Source organism: Anastrepha obliqua, chromosome 6, assembly GCF_027943255.1.
Source record: "Anastrepha obliqua isolate idAnaObli1 chromosome 6, idAnaObli1_1.0, whole genome shotgun sequence".
Lineage (NCBI taxonomy): Eukaryota > Metazoa > Arthropoda > Insecta > Diptera > Tephritidae > Anastrepha > Anastrepha obliqua.
In genome coordinates this window covers 71789516-71808609 of record NC_072897.1, presented here as the reverse complement: position 1 = coordinate 71808609, position 19094 = coordinate 71789516, and the positions used below count along the sequence as shown (strand labels likewise).

The 19094-nt window shown below is 37.5% G+C and overlaps 1 protein-coding gene across 1 annotated transcript in view; it reads left to right on the top strand.

The window, feature by feature from the left end:
- Positions 1 to 9218, top strand: part of LOC129250703 (uncharacterized) — a 29816-nt gene extending 20598 nt beyond the window's left edge. The window contains exon 2 of the mRNA XM_054890306.1: positions 7248 to 9218. Within this exon, the coding sequence (XP_054746281.1) occupies positions 7248 to 9218 (1971 nt within the window). The remainder of the gene's footprint in view (positions 1 to 7247) is intronic.
- The last annotated feature ends 9876 nt before the right edge of the window (positions 9219 to 19094 follow it).

Sequence of the window (19094 nt, the reverse complement as noted above, 5' to 3'; positions counted from 1 at the left end):
TTGAATTTACACATTCACTTGGGCATGAACGTTCGATGTGTTTATGACTACGCGGCCATTTATAAAAAAAGCGATTTGGGGAGTTGTAAGACAACAAATGTGGGGAGTTGTGAGACACCGTTTTTTTCGACGTTTTAACGCATCTTTCATAAGTACCTCGCAATATTCATGCATTGTTTATATATATATCATGCAATTTTTGGTTAAATTTGAGTTTTTATTGTTTTAAGTTAAGCAGAAACAACTCCATTCATTGCAATGTATGCGATCGAGCTGTGCACCTAAAGTGTGCCAATTTACGAACTGGTTATTATACATGTTCTCACTGCGAATCATCAGATTGATGGCATTGCATTTTTTATACACTTTTTTATAACAATTGTCTTTTCTTTTTTATTTTTCATCTTAATAAAGAACTAACAACTAAAAAAAGTCATTTTTATTGATTTAAACCATGGTGTCTCACAACTCCCCACATTTTTGTATTTTGTATTATATTTTATATTATTATATACAATTTTAATTTTAAGGAAAATTGTAGTTTTGTTAAATAGGAAATACCAATAGCTTCCAGTATTCATTGACTAAAGATTCCATTGTTGACATATGCAGAATATTAAGATTTTGAGTAATACGGGTCCAAAAACAAAACCCGTCTCACATCACCCCATTCTCCCTTACATATATACATAAGTCAAGGTTATTGGGCATACTTGCATATGTGATATGATGTTCTTGCGCTTGTGCATTATTGTTTTTCATATACAAATGTACATACATACATATGTACATATGTAAATGCTGTCGAATACATAAACTATAAATTGACATACAATATAAAATAAGTGTTGATTTATCTTAAACCGTTCTTTTTTTCTGAATGCAAATACCTCCTATTGACATGTACATACATATTATGTATATTATCATATACCATCATTTATTTACATATAGAGTATACGTTCATTTATGTACATATGTGTGTAATGAAAAACTTCATGAATTACTTTCAGAACTTTATTAAAATTTATTCGCGTCGCGCGCATGCGCAAAACCTTTTGTTTACAACGCAGGCGCAGAAATAAACGCTCTGCGTATTTATCCTCCCCACGTGACTGGCCATCAATTCTCGGTGCAAATTTTTTTTTTTTTCTTTTTAAAATTTTTTTTTTTAATGTAATCGTAAAAAAATTTGTAATAAATTTTATGTATCCGCTTATCATTTCAAAAGTAACAAAATGGTAAAAAAATAAGCAGTCGAAGAAATAAACGCACCGCCTATTTTTCCTCGCCACATGTTAGACTCGAGTTCAATTCCCGGCGCAAACTTTGTTTTTTTTTTTTAAATCGTTTTTTTTTTAATGTAATTAAAAAAAAATTATGCAATAAATTTTACGTATTCGCTTATTATTTCAAAAATACGAAAATAGCAAAAATTTAATTGGTTTAATGTCGAGGTGAGAAATGTGTTGTGTGTTGAGGTGAAAGATGTGTGGTGTTTCTAATTTTTGTGTGGGCAAAAGTCAGTGAGGTGTCTATAAACTCGGTGTGCTAAATTCCCTTACTTCAAATCTTTCAAATCTCAATTGTACTAAAAAAAGCTCACAGTAACATTTGCACCTTCTCATTGCATTAACATTCTCTGTTTTCACTGATCGCAATATGGTTCGTTTTTTACGTACGATCAGCTTGCTACGTCGACCAGAACGTGGCTTTGAACCAGTATTGCATGTTTGCACGACATACTGCACAGAAGCGTTACTTCGTTCTATGATTTGCCCAATATCGCGGAAAGATTTTCCTTCATTTCTAAGTTTCAGGAGAATTTTTCTCACGCCAACACTAATTTCCTTAGTTTTAGACACTAGTCGTAGCGGTCAAATCAATATGATCAAAACTGGAATATTTCTTACAGAAATATTTGCCAATATTTGGTAAATCGTGAATTTTTGTCACATCGAATGGTCGCGGCTCTTTGCACCCATATATGTATGTATCTAAAAACGTCCCCACCCAGCAGCTGTGCGTCAAGTGCGCGAATGAGCGTACAGTAAGGTGCAGAAAACAGCAACAAGTACTTATTAAAAAGTACTGTCCGGAACGTTTCGATAGCACATAGAGAAAAATTCAAAACAATTTCTTTTTTGTTCTCTGAAAGTAGGTCAATAACACAGGCCTGCGAAATTTAACTTTTTTCAGTTTTTAGAATGGCTGTACTTGTTTCTTGTAGTTTTTTATGCGCTGAAAACGAATCTGACCTTCAAAATGCTCCATCACGTCATTATTTTTGGTAAATGAAGCCTAAAAGGTAAAAAAATGGCCATTTTAGCCATTTTTGATAATTTTTTTTGGGATAGAAAATTTTTTTTTCAATTTTCGACGAAAAGGTCGCATAGTACAGCTCTTTAGCTTTAAAACCCATTTTTTTTAATTATTGTACGATTTTTTAAAAAAAAGTTATGACATTTTGAAATTAACAGTTTCAGTTACGCCAATAGACGTTATACCCAACGTAGCCATTTTTGATAATTTTTTTTGAGATAGAAATTTTTTTTTTCAATTTTCGACGAAAACGTCGCATAGTACAGCTCTTTAGCTTTAAAACCCATTTTTTTTAATTATTGTACGATTTTTTAAAAAAAAGTTATGACATTTTGAAATTAACAGTTTCAGTTACGCCAATAGACGTTATACCCAACGTATACGTAACTGAAACTGTTAATTTCAAAATGTCATAACTTTTTTTTAAAAAATCGTACAATAATTTAAAAAAATGGGTTTTAAAGCTAAAGAGTTGTACTATGCGACGTTTTCGTCGAAAATTGAAAAAAAAAATTTCTATCTCAAAAAAATTATCAAAAATGGCTAAAATGGCCATTTGTTGACCTTTTAGGCTTCATTTACCAAAAATCCTGACGTAATGGAGCATTTTGAAGGTCAGATTCGTTTTCAGCGCATAAAAAACTACAAGAAACAAGTACAGCCATTCTAGAAACTCACCCTCGCAGGACTGTGTAATTAATTGGTATGTTACTTTATGTTATAAATTTCACATACTTAGAACTGGTAGCGGCAGGGTGATTTTTTAAGAGCTATAGGAAAGTTTTTCAAAAAAAACACACGTAAAATTCAGAAAAATGCGTGAAATTTTTATTTAAGTCGATAGTACAGTCCACATAATTTAATGTTTGAAGATTATTCCATGTAAATGTTGACCGCGACTGCGCTTCAAATAGTCCATCCGCTTAGTCCAATTTTGGCATACTCTTTCCAATGTTTCGGCCGGTATCTCACATATAAATACTTTAATGTTGTCTTCCAATGCGTTAATTGAAGGAGGCTTGTCTGAATAGACATGAGCTTTAACATAGCCCCACAAAAAATAATCTAAGGGCGTTATATCGCACGATCGGGGTGACCAATTGACAGGTCCCGAACGTGAAATAAAATGTTCACCGAACTCGCCTCTCAACAAGTCCATTGTTACGCGTGCTGTGTGGCATGTGGCACCGTCTTGCTGATACCACATGTCATGCAAGTCAAGTTGGATATCATTTCACGGTAGCGCTCACCATTCACAGTTACGTTACGATTCGCAGCATCTTTGAAGAAGCACGGTCCAATGATACCTCCAGCCCATAAACCGCACCAAACTGTGACCTTTTCTGGATACATTGGTAGCTCTTGCAATTCTTCTAGCTGATCTTCACTCCAAAATCGACAATTCTGCTTATTTGCGTACCCATTGATCCAAAAATGAGCTTCGTCGCTGAACACAATTTTTCGATAAAAAAGTGGATCTTCGGCCAACTTTCCAAGAGCCCATTCACCAAAAATTCTGCGTTGCGGTAGGTCGTTCGGCTTCAATTCTTGCACCAGCTGTATTTTGAAAGGCTTCACACCTAAATCCTTTCGCAAAATGTTCCACGTTGTTGAGTAACAGAGGCCCAATTGCTGCGAACGACGACGAATCGTTAATTGATGGTCATCATTAACTTTGGCCGATACAGCTGCGATATTTTCTTCAGTTCGCACTCTAGGTAAGCGTGTTGGTGGTTTGATGTCCAATAATGTAAATTTGGTTCTAAATTTAGTCACAATAGCTCGAATGGCCGCTTAGTGGGTCGATTAAACTGACCATAAAATGGAAGAAGCGTGCGATAAACTTTCTTAACAGAACACGCATTTTTAAAATAAAATTCAATGATTTGCAAGCGTTGAGCGTTTGTAGGACGATTCATGGTTAAATTATAGACCAAACTGAAGATGTTTGACAGTGAAACAAAACTCGAAACGTGCGTCAGCTGTTTAAACCAACTGTTTAAAAAGATAATAGCTAAAAAATCACCCGTTAGTTCTCCAATTGATAAAATGCGCACAAAAACATATGTATGTAGCCGCAAAGTTACAAACCTATACTGAAACCGGACTAACCGGTGCAACTTATTTATATGTTACTGTACCAGAGAATGTTAATGCAATGAGAAGGTGCAAATGTTAGTGTGAGCTTTTTTTAGTACAATTGAGATTTGAAAGATTTGAAATAAGGAAATTCAGCACACTGAGTTTATAGACACTTCACTGACTTTTCCCCACACAAAAATTAGAAACACCACACATCTTTCACCTCAACACACAACACATTTCTCACCTCGACATTAAACCAATTAAATTTTTACTATTTCGTATTTTTGAAATAATAAGCGAATACGTAAAATTTATTACATAATTTTTTTTTTCAATTACATTAAAAAAAAAACGAATTAAAAAAAAAAAAAAATTAATAAAAAAAAGTTTGCGCCGGGAATTGATATCGAGTCTAACATGTGGCGAGGAAAAATAGGCGGTGCGTTTATTTCTTCGACTGCTTACTTTTTTACCATTTTGTTACTTTTGAAATGACAAGCGGATACATAAAATTTATTACAAATTTTTTTTACGATTACATAAAAAAAAAAAGTTTAAAAACGAAAAAAAAAATTTGCGCCGAGAATTGATGCCGAGTCACGTGGGGAGGATAAATACGCAGAGCGTTTATTTCTGCGCCTGCGTTGTGAACAAAAGGTTTGTGATGTCTACGTAGATATGTATGCGCGCGACGCGAATAAGTTTTAATAAATTCAGAAAGTAATTCATGAAGTTTTTCATTACATATGTACATTCATACTCTATATATACATAAATGATGGTATATGACAATATACATAATATGTATGTATGTACATGTCAATAGGAGGTATTTGCATTCAGAAAATAAAACGGTTTAAGATAAATCAACACTTATTTAATATTGTATGTCAATTTATAGTTAATGTATTCGACAGCATTTACATACACATGTATGTATGTATGTACATTTGTATATGAAAAACAATAGTGCACAAGCGTAAGAACATCATCTTCCTTTCTTACCTACATATGTACATATGCATGTATGCCTAATAACCTTGACTTATGTACATATGTACACATGTCACAGCACATCACATTCTTACAAGAAATCAAATACACATATGCACTAGTGAACGAGTTTCTTCCTAACAAGTGCAAAAACAATTCTGCTCTATGTATGTATATATACCCACTTTATGTCCTAGCATATATACTTGCCTTCTAAACTTCCTACAAAATAATTGTATTCATATGTTACTACATCCATGCACGTTCATACATTCAAGCATACATATATGAGCACAGCGCTCCCTTCTTGATTCCGTGTACTTTTGTCTTTCACCAGTCGATATTCCTAATATTGTACTTACAAAAACACAATACTTTGATAGACGTAAATGCAACAGCAAGCGCAACGCGATGACCGCTTTGCCACCACACATTCTAAAATGTTCAAGAACACAACAAAAACACATACATACCTCACATGCGCATGTCGCCCAAATCTAAAATCTAAGCCTAGCGACTACAAAAACAAAATACATTCGTAGACGCAGTCGCAGCGGCCATGATTCTATCAGCGACGGCGCTGAACAATTTAGAACAAAAACAAAAAGTTCATTCATAAGTTCGAGCTCATATTTCAATTTCATTCATAAAACGAGCCGCCCATATGCCAATTTTCGCGACCATTCGAAAATAGTCAATATTGGAATATTTCGCGTAGAATTATTTGCCAATATTTGATAAATCTTAAATTTTTGTCATGTCGAGTGGCCGCGGCTCCGTATGTATGTATGCACCCTTAAATGTATGTAAATATGTCTTCTAACTGTTCGACAGTCGCGAGTTAATGCGACTTAGATTCCTTGAATAAATCCAGCGAATCACACATTTCTGTTCGCAAAGCCGCATATATGTACCCTATGATCAAAAAGTACCGGGAATGTTTAAATAGAACATAACAGAGTTAAATTTCAGGCAAATTTATATTATCTCCTGTTCGGAGCCGCGGATGGTCTGCCCTAATGCACCTGCAAATGAACATTAGCATACAAGCACATATGTACGTACATACATATTTGTTCGGAGTCGCGGATGACCTACCCTAATGCACCTGCAAATAAGCATTAGCATACACGCACATCTGTACGTACATACAGATGTGTGCACATAAATATTTTTCTTATGTATCACTATGTTGTGCCGGTACATAGAAATTTATGTAATTATCATGTTTTTTATTTCTGTTATTCCTTGGAATCCGTTCTTCGTTGTTATGCATAAATATGTCACACAGCAAGTAAGTTAGGCAGTCTTGTACAAACATTTGAGAATAAATAGTCAAATAAAAAAGGCAAAGGAATCGTTTTTTTCTTTTAACATAACGCTACTAAAAAGGCTTAGCTAGCTCTAACATTGGTGACCCCGACGTGATAATATAACGCGATTTTTCGGTATTTTAAATCCGTTATTAAAAACGTACAGTTGTGCCTGCCGCGCACTGATATAATTTCGACTCTCGTTTGCCAACGTCTAAACCTTCGCCATGCAAGGGGAAGATATAGATCGAGCAGCCTTTCTAAGACTGAAAACCAAGGCTATTTTCAACAGATTGGAGCGCTTAATCAAAGAGTTGGACTCAGACAAGCTGCACAGTATGGACGAGTACAGTATTTCGGCAAGGCTAGAATCTCTGGTTGAATTGAAATCCAACTTTTCTGTCGCGCATACAAGCTTAGAGGAATTAGATTTTGACTCCATAGCCAGCGATTTGCCAAGCCACTTCGATGCTGCTCTAATCAACCTTAGCTTGCAACGCGAGATAGGTAAACGTAGTACCTCTCAACGTTCAGGATGAACTCCAAGCCCAATCAATCGTCGTGAACGCCAATAGTTCACGTCTACCATTACTAACGCTGCCTAAATTTTGTGGGGCCTACACTGAGTCGACAAATTTCTATTCGATGTTCACGTCAATTATCGACAAGGACCTCACAAACATCGACAAACTACAACATTTGTGTTCCTGTTTGAGTGGCGCTGCCCTCGACACCGTGCGCTCACTGGAAATAAGCAATGATAACTATAAAACTGCTTTAGAACTTTTGCAGAAGCGTTTCGATAACAAACGTCTTATATTTCAGGCACACGTCAGGGAGATATTTGGGCTGAGCAAGGTGGGTTCAAACGTAGGCATGCTCCGAAAGCTGACAGACAAGGTCACTTCACACATTCGTGCATTACAGTCGCTCGCATCTAACGAGAAAATTGCAGACTGCATCATTGTACAAATGATTCTCCAGAAACTTGACAAAACGACGCAGGCCAAATGGGAGGAAACCCCTTCGATCAGCGAGCTGCCATCCTGGGATCAATTGACTGCATTCTTGGAAAGGCGCTGTCGAATGCTTGAGAATGTTGAGCATGCTGGTCAGGCGTTAAGGCATAGCAAAAACGACAGTATTAGTCAAAGGAAAACGTTTGTCGCCTCCAAAGGCTCAACACGTGTTTGTGTATTTTGTGGATCACCCGAGCATGCAATTTATAGTTGTAAACTTTTCACAAATTTAGATCCGAACTCGCGCCTGGGGGAAGTTAAGAAGCTTGCACTTTGTCTTACCTGCCTCAAGGCTAGCCATCAAATGCGGGACTGCAAATCCGGATCGTGCCGCACCTGCCAGTCGAAACACCACACGCTCCTGCATTTTAACCGCTCAACTGCTTCGTTAACCGATAGTCAAGCCGATGCTTCATCGGTGGCCACGATTCGATCCAGTGCTATGACTGCATCGATATCTGCTTCGCTTAATGCCCCCGTGTCTCCTTCTGATGCTGTGCTCCTAGCTACTGCCGTCATTCTTGTAAAAAATCGTGCTGGAATCTTCGTGTTCTGCCGCGCTCTTTTGGATTCTGGTTCCCAGTTGCATTTTGTCACAACTCGCTTCGCAAATCAACTTCAGCTATCCAAAACAAAAGCTTCTGCTACAGTCTCTGGAATTGGAGATGCCAACTTCCCAACGGAAGGTTACTCACTCGATCTTGTACTTAAGTCGCGGATTTCAGATTTTTCAACAAGCATCACTGCCCTTGTTGTGAAAACCATCACCGACAATCAACCTGGCTGCTCCGTGAGCACCAACGAGTGGAATGTTCCGTCGAATATACCACTAGCCGATCCTGGGTTCAACTTACCACAGCGTATTGATCTGATCATCGGAGCAGGACTGTTCTTCGATCTACTTTGTATGGGTCAGATACGCTTAGGATCTGGTTTACCATTACTTCAGAAAACTCGTCTCGGATGGGTGCTATCTGGAGGTAGACAACAAACTCCAAACCTGTCATCATTCGTCGTGAGGCAGAAATCCTCCAGTGGTCTCATTCCCAGCACTCGGCTGGACTATTTAGTACGTCGGTTTTGGGAGATCGAGCACATTTTCGAACCGATCTCTAAGGCCTCCCAAGAAGATCTTGACTGCGAAGCCCACTTCCAGGGAAATTATTTTCGATTGCCATCAGGTGAATACTCTATTCGTCTGCCCATAAAACGCAGCATGGATGCCCTAGGAGACTCCTATTTACAAGCTCGTCAACGCTTTCAAGGTCTGGAACGAAAATTCGCCCGTAACCCTGATCTAAAGGCAGAATACAGTAAGTTTATTAAGGAATATCTGGACCTCAACCACATGTCGCAGGTTTCCAACGAGGTTGTACAACAATGCAAGTACTTCCTGCCACATCATTGCGTTATCAAGGATGACAGTAGTACAACAAAATTGAGGGTGGTTTTTGATGGATCTGCAACCACTACCTCAGGTTTTTAGTTAAATGACCTACTCATGGCAGGCCCAACTATTCAACCGAAGCTTTTTCATATTCTCATTAGATTTCGTACTTTTCCTATAGCACTTACTGCAGACATCTGTAAGATGTATAGGTGTGTTCGCGTCACTCCACCGGACAACATGCTCCAATGTATTTTGTGGCGAGAATCTCCACAAGAAGACTTTCGCATCTATAAGCTCGACACGGTAACGTATGGAACTAAGCCTGCAGCGTTTCTAGCCATCCGAGCCATGCACCAACTCGCAGCAGACGAATCCGCGACTTATCCCATTGGAGCAGAAGCAGTACTTCGGGACTTCTATGTAGATGACCTGATAACTGGGGGCGATTCAATGGCAGAAGTACTCAACATTAAACTGCAAACAACTAGCCTTCTTACCCGAGGAAGCTTCAAGTTACGCAAATGGTGCTCTAATAGTCCTGAGATCCTTCATGATATTCCTGACGTAGACAAGGAAAAGTTCCTTAAGTTTGACGATGGCAGTGACATCACCAAAGCACTGGGGCTTGTCTGGAACCGCACAAGGACAAATTGCTATTTTCATTTGTACCACAAAGAGAATTCGGAAAAAACTCCAAACGCTCTGCTTTGTCTACACTAGCTCGATGTTACGATCCCCTTGGACTAATGGGGCCCACGCTGACCAAGGCGAAGATTCTTCTGCAACGAATGTGGAGAGATAAGCTCGAGTGGGATGAGAGTCTGCCACAATCGTTAGACACTGCTTGGTCTGCTTTTTGCACTGGATTTGCAGACATGCAGTATCTATCATTTCCTCGTTACGTTTTTCAGTCTGAAGCTATTAGAGAAATCCATGCATTTTGCGATGCAAGCCTTGAAGCTTATGGGACTTGTGTTTACACGCGATCAACCAAGGACAACAACATACAAGTTCACCTATTATGTTTAAAGGCCCGTGTCTCTCCACTAAAGACCGTCACCATACCCAAGCTGGAACTCTGTGCAGCAACATTGCTCGCACAGCTAATGGGTGAGTTTACAAAAATGAAACTTTTTAATTGTTCATTTCATTGTTGGTCAGATTCCTCCACTGTCCTTTCGTGGCTGCGAGAAGAACCGTCAAGATTTAACGTTTTTGTCGCCAATCGGGTTTCCACCATACATCAACTGACAGAGAGTATGCAATGGCAATATGTTCCTACAGCAATGAACCCGGCTGACATTTTATCGAAGGGAGCTACACCCCGGGAACTTTTAGGATCGAAACTTTGGATGCACGGCCCACCCTTTTTGCTAGAAGCGGAGGACAGCTGGCCACGCATGTGCTCAGCACAACCAAAACTTCCCGAAATTCGACAAAGGGTTTTGCTTTCTGCAAACAACCATATAGACATTTCCCTTTCTTTCAAATACATTAACTCATTCGGAACAATGCAGCGAATTTTTAGGTATGTCAGCAAATTTATTAACATCAAAAAATCGCCAAGGTCATCGCAACTTAAGGCTGAAGACATTCATCAGGGAACTCAACTTCTTATTCGCATAGTACAAAGAGCGCAATTGTGGCCGGAGTACACTGTATTGCAAGCCAATAAATGCGTCCCTAATTCGAGCAGCATTGCCTCGTTATCGCCATTCCTTGATGACTTCGGAATTATTAGAGTCGGTGGACGATTAAAAAATTCGATGCTTAGCTTTTCATCGCGCCATTCATGCATTCTACCGAAGGATCATCCACTGACGTACGCAATAATCACCTATTTTCATCGTAAGCATCACCATGCAGGTCCTCAAGCTTTACTCGCCTTTATTCGTATGCAGTTTTGGCCAATAGGTGGCAGGAAAACAACAGCTCGCGTTCTACAAAAATGTATTATCTGCCTCAAATCAAGACCGAAACTCGTCGAGCACATAATGGCTGATCTGCCCAAGGAACGCATCCAGGCTGTTTGGATGGAGTTGGTAAGAGATCTTTCAACTGGTGCATTTATTGACGCATTAATTCATAGCCACGCGTGGAATACCAAGATGTATCTGGTCTGACAATGCAACGAATTTTGTAGGCGCTAAGAACGAGCTTAAGGAACTACGAGACTTAGTTCTCAATGAAAAACACCGCAGCAAACTTCACAACTTTTGCCTCAGTAATGGTTTCGATTGGCGCTTCATTCCCTCTCGCTCCCCGCACTTTGGCGGTTTGTGGGAAGCAGCCGTAAAGACAGCCAAGACATTTCTATCGTTCCGCTAGCTCATCAATTCTTGGGTTTGATGAATTGCGTGCATTGGTATGTGAAATCTCTGCAGTGATTAATTCGCGTCCTCTTACCCCTCTTTCAGAAAATCCAGAGGATTTGGATGTCCTAACACCAGGGCATTTTTTGATAGGTGGTCCTCTGATAGCTCTTCCTGAACCGGATCTCACGGCGCTAAATTACTCGCGACTTGATCGATGGCAACGTGTAACATATATACAACAAGTCTTTTGGAGGCGGTGGACTCAAGAGTATCTCACTTTTCTCCAGCAACGCGCAAAATGGCTTACGCCTCAAGCCAATATCCAAGTCAATGATGTCGTGTGCATAAAGGAAGAAAATTCACCTCCCTTGAAGTGGCCTCTAGCACGAGTAATTGAAGTTATCCCTGGAGCAGATGGTGTCGTACGAGTGGCACTTTTGCGAACATCTAGTGGCATAAAGCGTCGAGCCGTAAACAAACTGTGTGTTCTCCCGGTAAAGGATTCTGTTGAAAGCCGTGACCTTTCAACGGGGGGGAGGATGTTCGGAGCCGCGGATGGTCTGCCCTAATGCACCTGCAAATGAACATTAGCAGACAAGCACATATGTACGTACATACATATTTGTTCGGAGTCGCGGATGACCTACCCTAATGCACCTGCAAATAAGCATTAGCATACACGCACATAAGTACGTACATACAGATGTGTGCACATAAATATTTTTCTTATGTATCACTATGTTGTGCCGGTACATAGAAATTTATGTAATTATCATGTTTTTTATTTCTGTTATTCCTTGGAATCCGTTCTTCGTTGTTATGCATAAATATGTCACACAGCAAGTAAGTTAAGCAGTCTTGTACAAACATTTGAGAATAAATAGTCAAATAAAAAAGGCAAAGGAATCGTTTTTTTCTTTTAACATAACGCTACTACAAAGGCTTAGCTAGCTCTAACAATCTCCTTCAAAATATGACCCGTCTGAAGCAACACATATGTGCCAACGTTTAACCCAGTCCTCCAAACACCCCCGGCAGGCCGACATGGCCTTCAGCTCCTTCGTCGTATTCTCTTTGATCTTTTTGATCAGTGCGATGGCGCGTTATCATCATGCAAAATCTGAGAATTGTTTGCTCACATTTCCGGCCGTTTACAACATACAGCATCTCTCAAAGGTTTCAAAACGGATGAATAATATTCTTTATTGACTGTCTGGCCCGATGGAAGGTACTCATGGTGGACTATGCCTTGGCAATCGAAGGAAACAGTCAACATCACCTTCCCGGTTCTTTTTGCTCATAGGGTATACATATCCCATCTTTTCACTGACGGACAAGAAAACGGTCGAAGTTGTTGTTTTTTATATGCATACATTTTACGTTCGTTGAATGTTTGTATATATTTGTATACATATGCGTGTATGCGCGTTTGGCTTTCTGGATGCATCCATGGATATTAGAATATTTTCTCATCAATATGTGTATGTAAGTAGTTCAGATTTGACTGAAGAGATTAAATATAGGAATGCATATTCATATGATTGCCTTTATGGCTGTTTTACATATAAATTAATTCAAAAGAAGTATGAATAATGTTATATAGAAAATAAATTTCTAAATAACAGGTATTAGAAAAACCTAAATACACTATTTTAAATCAATTCTAATTAAACCAAATATAAAAAATGAAATAAAAATATCGAACAAAAAACTGTGTACAGGACTTGAACCTGAGTTAAATATGGGACGATGTACTCCATACAAGACACGTCTTTCACGATTGCGCTAAACTATAATTACTAATGAAATTTTCTAAATCACTCATTTATTCGATTCGCAATTTTATATGCACATATTCTGCGTTAGTTGAAAGTTTGTATGCGTAATTATATGCATATGTATGTGTGTATGCGCGTTTGGCTTTCTGGACGGATATTAGAATGATATTTTCTCATCAATATAATTTGGATTTGATAAAAGAGATTAAAGACATATGTACATATTTTCTGTTTTGATTGATTTATATAAAAATCAGGTCATATCCAGTATGAACTATTTTATACCGAAAAGAAATTTCCATTTATGAAATACAAAAAAAAAACAGTATTTTAAAGAAATTTTTGATTAAAATAAACTCAAAAATTTTACCAAACTTTCCTGGTTTGAATTGTAAAAAAAAAATGTGCAAGAAAAAAAAAATGACTTCAGGACTTGAACCTGAATTAAATACGTGCCAAGAAACAAAACGAATAATTCCGCCGACTTTAGCTTCTGCACCACAAATTAACTGCCACGCGGCCTTCTTAATCGCCAATTTATTCGCTTCGCTGTGGGCATGAAATAAGTCGATTTCCTTAGTAGTGTGCCGAAAAATCTTATGAACTTCCTCAGTAGTTTGGTAAACGCAGAAAAAATCTGAATTCCTGTCCTAGCGTGGTAAGTAAATATAGAAACCCTCCACTCGCGTCACTCGCGTGGTAAATATCTGCAATTCCTCACTAGTGCGAAAAGTGGAATTTGAAATTACCTTAGTATGAATCTACAAATTAGTACTCGAAAAAAGCTCGTTTAGCATTTGCTCCTTCTCATTTGCTCCCCACACTAGTGGCGTATTGCAGATATTTACCACGCTAGTAGAGGAATTCAGATTTTTTCTGTGCTTACCACACTAGTAAGGGATTTCATATGATTTTTCACCACAGTTAGTAAGGGATTCGACTGATTTCACGCCCACAGCGAAGCGAATGAATTTGCGATTGGGAAAGATACGAAAGCAGTCAATTCATGGCGCAGTTGCTAAAGTCGGCGGTATTGTTTGAATGGTGTTTGAGGCGCGTATTTAATCCAGGTTCAAGTCCTGAATAGTCATACGTTTTTCCTTGCACTATTTCTTTTTTACAATTCAGTTTGGTAAAATTGTTGAGTTTAATTTAATTATAATTGCTTTAAAATACTGTTTTAGGTTTTTTTGAATTTGATATTAAGAAAATTTCTTTTCTGTATGAAATAGTTCATACTGGATACCAACTGATTTTATGTAAATCAAAAAGGAAATATATACATATAAATATGCATATATTTAATCTCTTTTATCAAATCTAAGCTATATTGATGACAAAATATCATTCTAATATCCGTCCAGAAAGCCACACGAGCATACACGAATACATATGTATTTATGTATATAAATATGCATACAAACTTTCAACGAACGCAAAATGTATGCATATAAAACAGCGAATCGAATAAATGACCGATTTAAGATAGTAAATTAATAACACAGGCCTGCGAAATTTAATTTTGTTAGTTTCTAGAATGGCTTTACTTGTTTCTTGTAGTTTTTTATGCGCTGAAAACGAATCTGGCCTTCAAAATGCTCCATCACGTCAGGATTTTTGGTAAATGAAGCCTAAAAGGTCAAAAAATGGCCATTTTAGCCATTTTTGATAATTTTTTTTGGGATAGAAAATTTTTTTTTTCAATTTTCGACGAAAAGGTAGCATAGTACAACTCTTTCGCTTTAAAACCCATTTTTTTAAATTATTGTACGATTTTTTAAAAAAAAGTTATGACATTTTGAAATTAACAGTTTCAGTTACGTATACGTTGGGTATAACGTCTATTGGCCAGTTTGTATAATTCATACCGCCTATAGTAATAGTTTCGTTATAAAAATTTATGATAAAGGTCCCGTTTAAGACCTGCGTCAAATTATTGTATGTCAAATTTCCTATAAAGTTAGAAATGAAGACTGTTCCATCTGTGATTAATTCTATTACAGGATCATTTCGAACTTGGTAGTCGCATGTTGCTTTCCCTCCCGCGAGGATTTGTGGAATACAATGGTTTTCATCCAAAGGTTCTAATTGATTTCTTTTGCATATTGTTATATCGCATACTAAATTGAAGATAAATTTCTTTGTTATTTTTTACTGTCGACCGGATAAGAATTTTGTTATACAAAATATCTTCGGTTTGTGGCAAGGATGTGACGTATAGGAGAAGCGAATCTTTGACTATCATTGACGGTTCTGCGTATCTGAGAGCTTCTAATTCATTTTTGAAAGGTAGAGTTTCGGTTTAGGAAATTATATTGGCTATATCTGCTTTATTTAATAAATGAGAATGAACTATACCTTTTTTTGCAAGTTGAGTAGCCAAAACTATTTGCGAGATTTCATATTTCATTAATCCTAGCTTATTATATTATATAAAGATTGTTCGAATCTAACTGTATCGTTTGCGTCGATTTCGTCGAGTATTCTATTGTAATTATCCAGTATTTTATTAGTCGTTTTAATTAAGTAGTTATTGAGCCATTTCCAGGCTGAGCCAATCCAATTGATTGATCGTTTGTTCTTTTTAACGTTTCTAGTCCGTAACTGGTCTAAAAGGTTATCGATTTGCGAAATTTGGTAGTCGAGTTGCGGAGTTAGAGGACTTGTTCTGCTAGTCTGATATCGTACAATGAGTTTAATGTCATTGAGAATACATTCATAATCGTCCAAGTCGATGGCGTGTATGATTTTGTAGTAACCGTTTGATATTTTTCCTGTGTCCTGTTTTATAGTCACCAATGGACTTTTGTATTCGTATATGTCCACTATTGCTTTTCTAAACCATGGTTTCAACCTAGTAAACGAAAATTGTCAATTTTTCGGATGATATTTATGAATCTTTCTGTTATTAGTAGTGGTGATTGTTATATTATTGTCTTTCCCTACGGTTTCTTTTTTATAAATAGGTTTATTTTTCTTTTTTATTTGTTTATCTTTCTTGAAAACGATTTCGCCTGGTTCATATGTTTTAATTTCAGTTCTTTTTTTGTTGTGCCAATTTAGCATATGTTTTTGGTTCTTGGCGAGTTCGTGTTTGATGTCGTTATTAACAATATCCTTGAGGTCCTTCAGTTCTTGATAATTTATTCTGTTAATCCTGCCAAGGAAGACGGCAGATGGTTTCTTGTTTGTTGCCGAATGGATTGTATTATTATATCTGTCAACAGCTATGTTAATGATTTCATTAACAGAAAAGTCGGGGTATTCGGCTTGAAGACATCGAACTATTTCGATTATGGTAGAGTGGACGCGTTCCACCGCACCATTTACTTCGCTTTTCTGAGGAGGGGTCAAATAGATTTCTATTCCTAAGGCCTCGAAGTTTTATCAACTTGTCTCGGATATGTAGAACAGATTTATTTTTTATTCGGAGAAATTTTACAAACTTTGAGAATTTATCTAAGCAGGTTATATATTTTTCCCCTGCAATTTCGATAATATCTATATGGAGAATCTCAGTGGGATATGATCGAATGGGTGTGGCTTGGATTTCGTGCTTGGGAGGTAGGCGTTCGTACATGTTACAATGGCTAATTTCACACGATTTTGTGTAATCTTTGATTAATTTGGCCATTTGAGGGAAATACAATTTTTCCAGTATTTGTTCTTTATTTTCTCTCCCGTTCCGATGAGCTCTTTTGTGTTCTTCTTTAATGATGCGGAACTTCTTTTCATCGCTAGAGACATCGCTCACTATCCTCTGGGTGATTCTAATTCTAAATTTTGAAAAGTATTCCTTGTAGATTTCTTGCAACAAGGGAATGTGTTTTTCTGGGATTTTGACCCCATTGACTAAATTTGGCCTGAGGTTATTTTTTAATATTGTTCTTATATCCTCCTTGTTAAGTCTTCTTTTTGACACGTAGTGTCTTTGATAATTTAGGTGTGGCTCTTCATGGTGTTCTAGTTCTCGTCCTTCAGAAATGATTATCTGAGACTTAAATACATTAATAGGAGCCTCGCAATGGGGAATCAAATCTGTATTGTCCTCTTGTTGGGAAGTATTATCTGAAGACGTTAAAACGTTAACTTCAGTTGGTAGTTGCGATAGAACATCGGCCACCGTGTTAGTTTTCCCAGGTTTGTATAATAATTTATAGTTGTATTCCTCTATTCTTGCCTTCCATCGTTTTAGTTTGGCATTGTTATTGCTATTGCTTAAGGCGAAGGTAAGGGGTTGATGGTCAGTTATTATTTTTATTTCCTTAGCACCGTAAAGGTAGGTCCTAAGCTTGTCGAGTGCCCATATAATAGCGAGCATCTCCTTCTCAATCGTTGAGTGCTTCTCCTCGGTTTTATTAAGGGATCTGGAGACGCATGTAATTGTCTTATCTTTGCCAATTTCGCCCTGAGAGAGGACAGCTCCAACAGCTACATTGGAAGCATCTGTTGTCAGGATGAAGGCTTTGGTGAAATCCGGAAATGTAAGGATCTCCGAAGACATAAGTAACTCTTTTAAGTCATTAAAAGAGTTCATAGCTTCTTTGTTTAGTGAAATGCTAACCCTTTTCGATTGATTTGCTTTTGTTTGAGCGTAAATGCCTCTTGTTAGGTTTGTAAGGGGTTTAGCAACTTTCGCGAAATCCCTTATAAATCTTCTGTAGTAAGATGTTAGACCTAGGAAGCTTTTTAGTTCCTTCAAATTTTTGGGTGGCAATATCCTCTTTATGGAGGAAATTTTTTCAGGGTCGGGTAGGATTCCATGCTGTGTGACAACATGCCCTGAAAATTCTACGTGTGTCCTGAGGAATTTCGATTTTTCGTAGTTGACTTTTAGTCCTGATTTTTGAAGTAATTCAAACACAAGTTCTAAATTTTTTATATGTTCTGCCCTATTTTTCCCTACGATGATAATATCATCAATGTAGACGTAACAACTTTTGCCTATTACGGGTTTCAGAACATCATTAATCATCCTTTGAAAGATGGATGGCGCGTTTCTAAGTCCAAACGGTAGCCTGGTAAACTCGTATTTACCATTGGCCGTTGGAAACGCTGTTTTCTTTATATCCTTTTCCTTCAATTTGATCTGGTGAAATCCGGATGTTAAATAAAGTGTGGTCAAGTACTTGGATTTGCCTAAACTTGCTAATGTGTTATCTATATCCGGTATGGGATATATTAAAATCTATAACTACCCTGTACCTTTTTTCCCTAGATGCCCCTGGCTTCCTCGGCACTACCCACAAGGGGGAGTTATAAGGACTTTTTGAAGGCCTAATTATGCCGTCCTTTAGCAACTCTTTTATCTGTTTATTCACCTCTTCCCTAAGATTCGCTGGGTAGGGGTATGATTTTGTGTAAACGGGTTCCGCTGTTGCTGTTTTAATTTCTGCGCGGACACTCGTGTCAATAGTGCCGCTGTCCGAAACAGGACCAACAATTTCTGCGTATTTCCGATTAATAGTTTCTATATCATTTGTAGGAATGGTTAGGGTATTTACTTGCCTACCCGTTTTTTCTTGTAATTTAATTTCGGTATCATTTAATCGTAGCGTATTATTTTTCCTATCAATTATAGCTCCTAAATTTTTTAAGGTGTCGCCCCTATTATGCCATCGAAAGATTATAAATTTGGCAATACGAAAAAGTCGAGTTTAGTAAGAGATTAGGGCTGTATCCGCCGGTCCTCTTATTTTATTCCTAATATGCTGCATTATAGCACGAAAGATGGGTCTGGGGTTGACTACCTCGTCTGCTCGATTTGCAAATTTATCGCGCCTGTTAAATGCGTTATCGCATTTTCAATACTTTCCATTTTTTTATTTTTAATTTATGATCTTTATTGAATTACGGTTATTTATCTTTTAAAATAATTT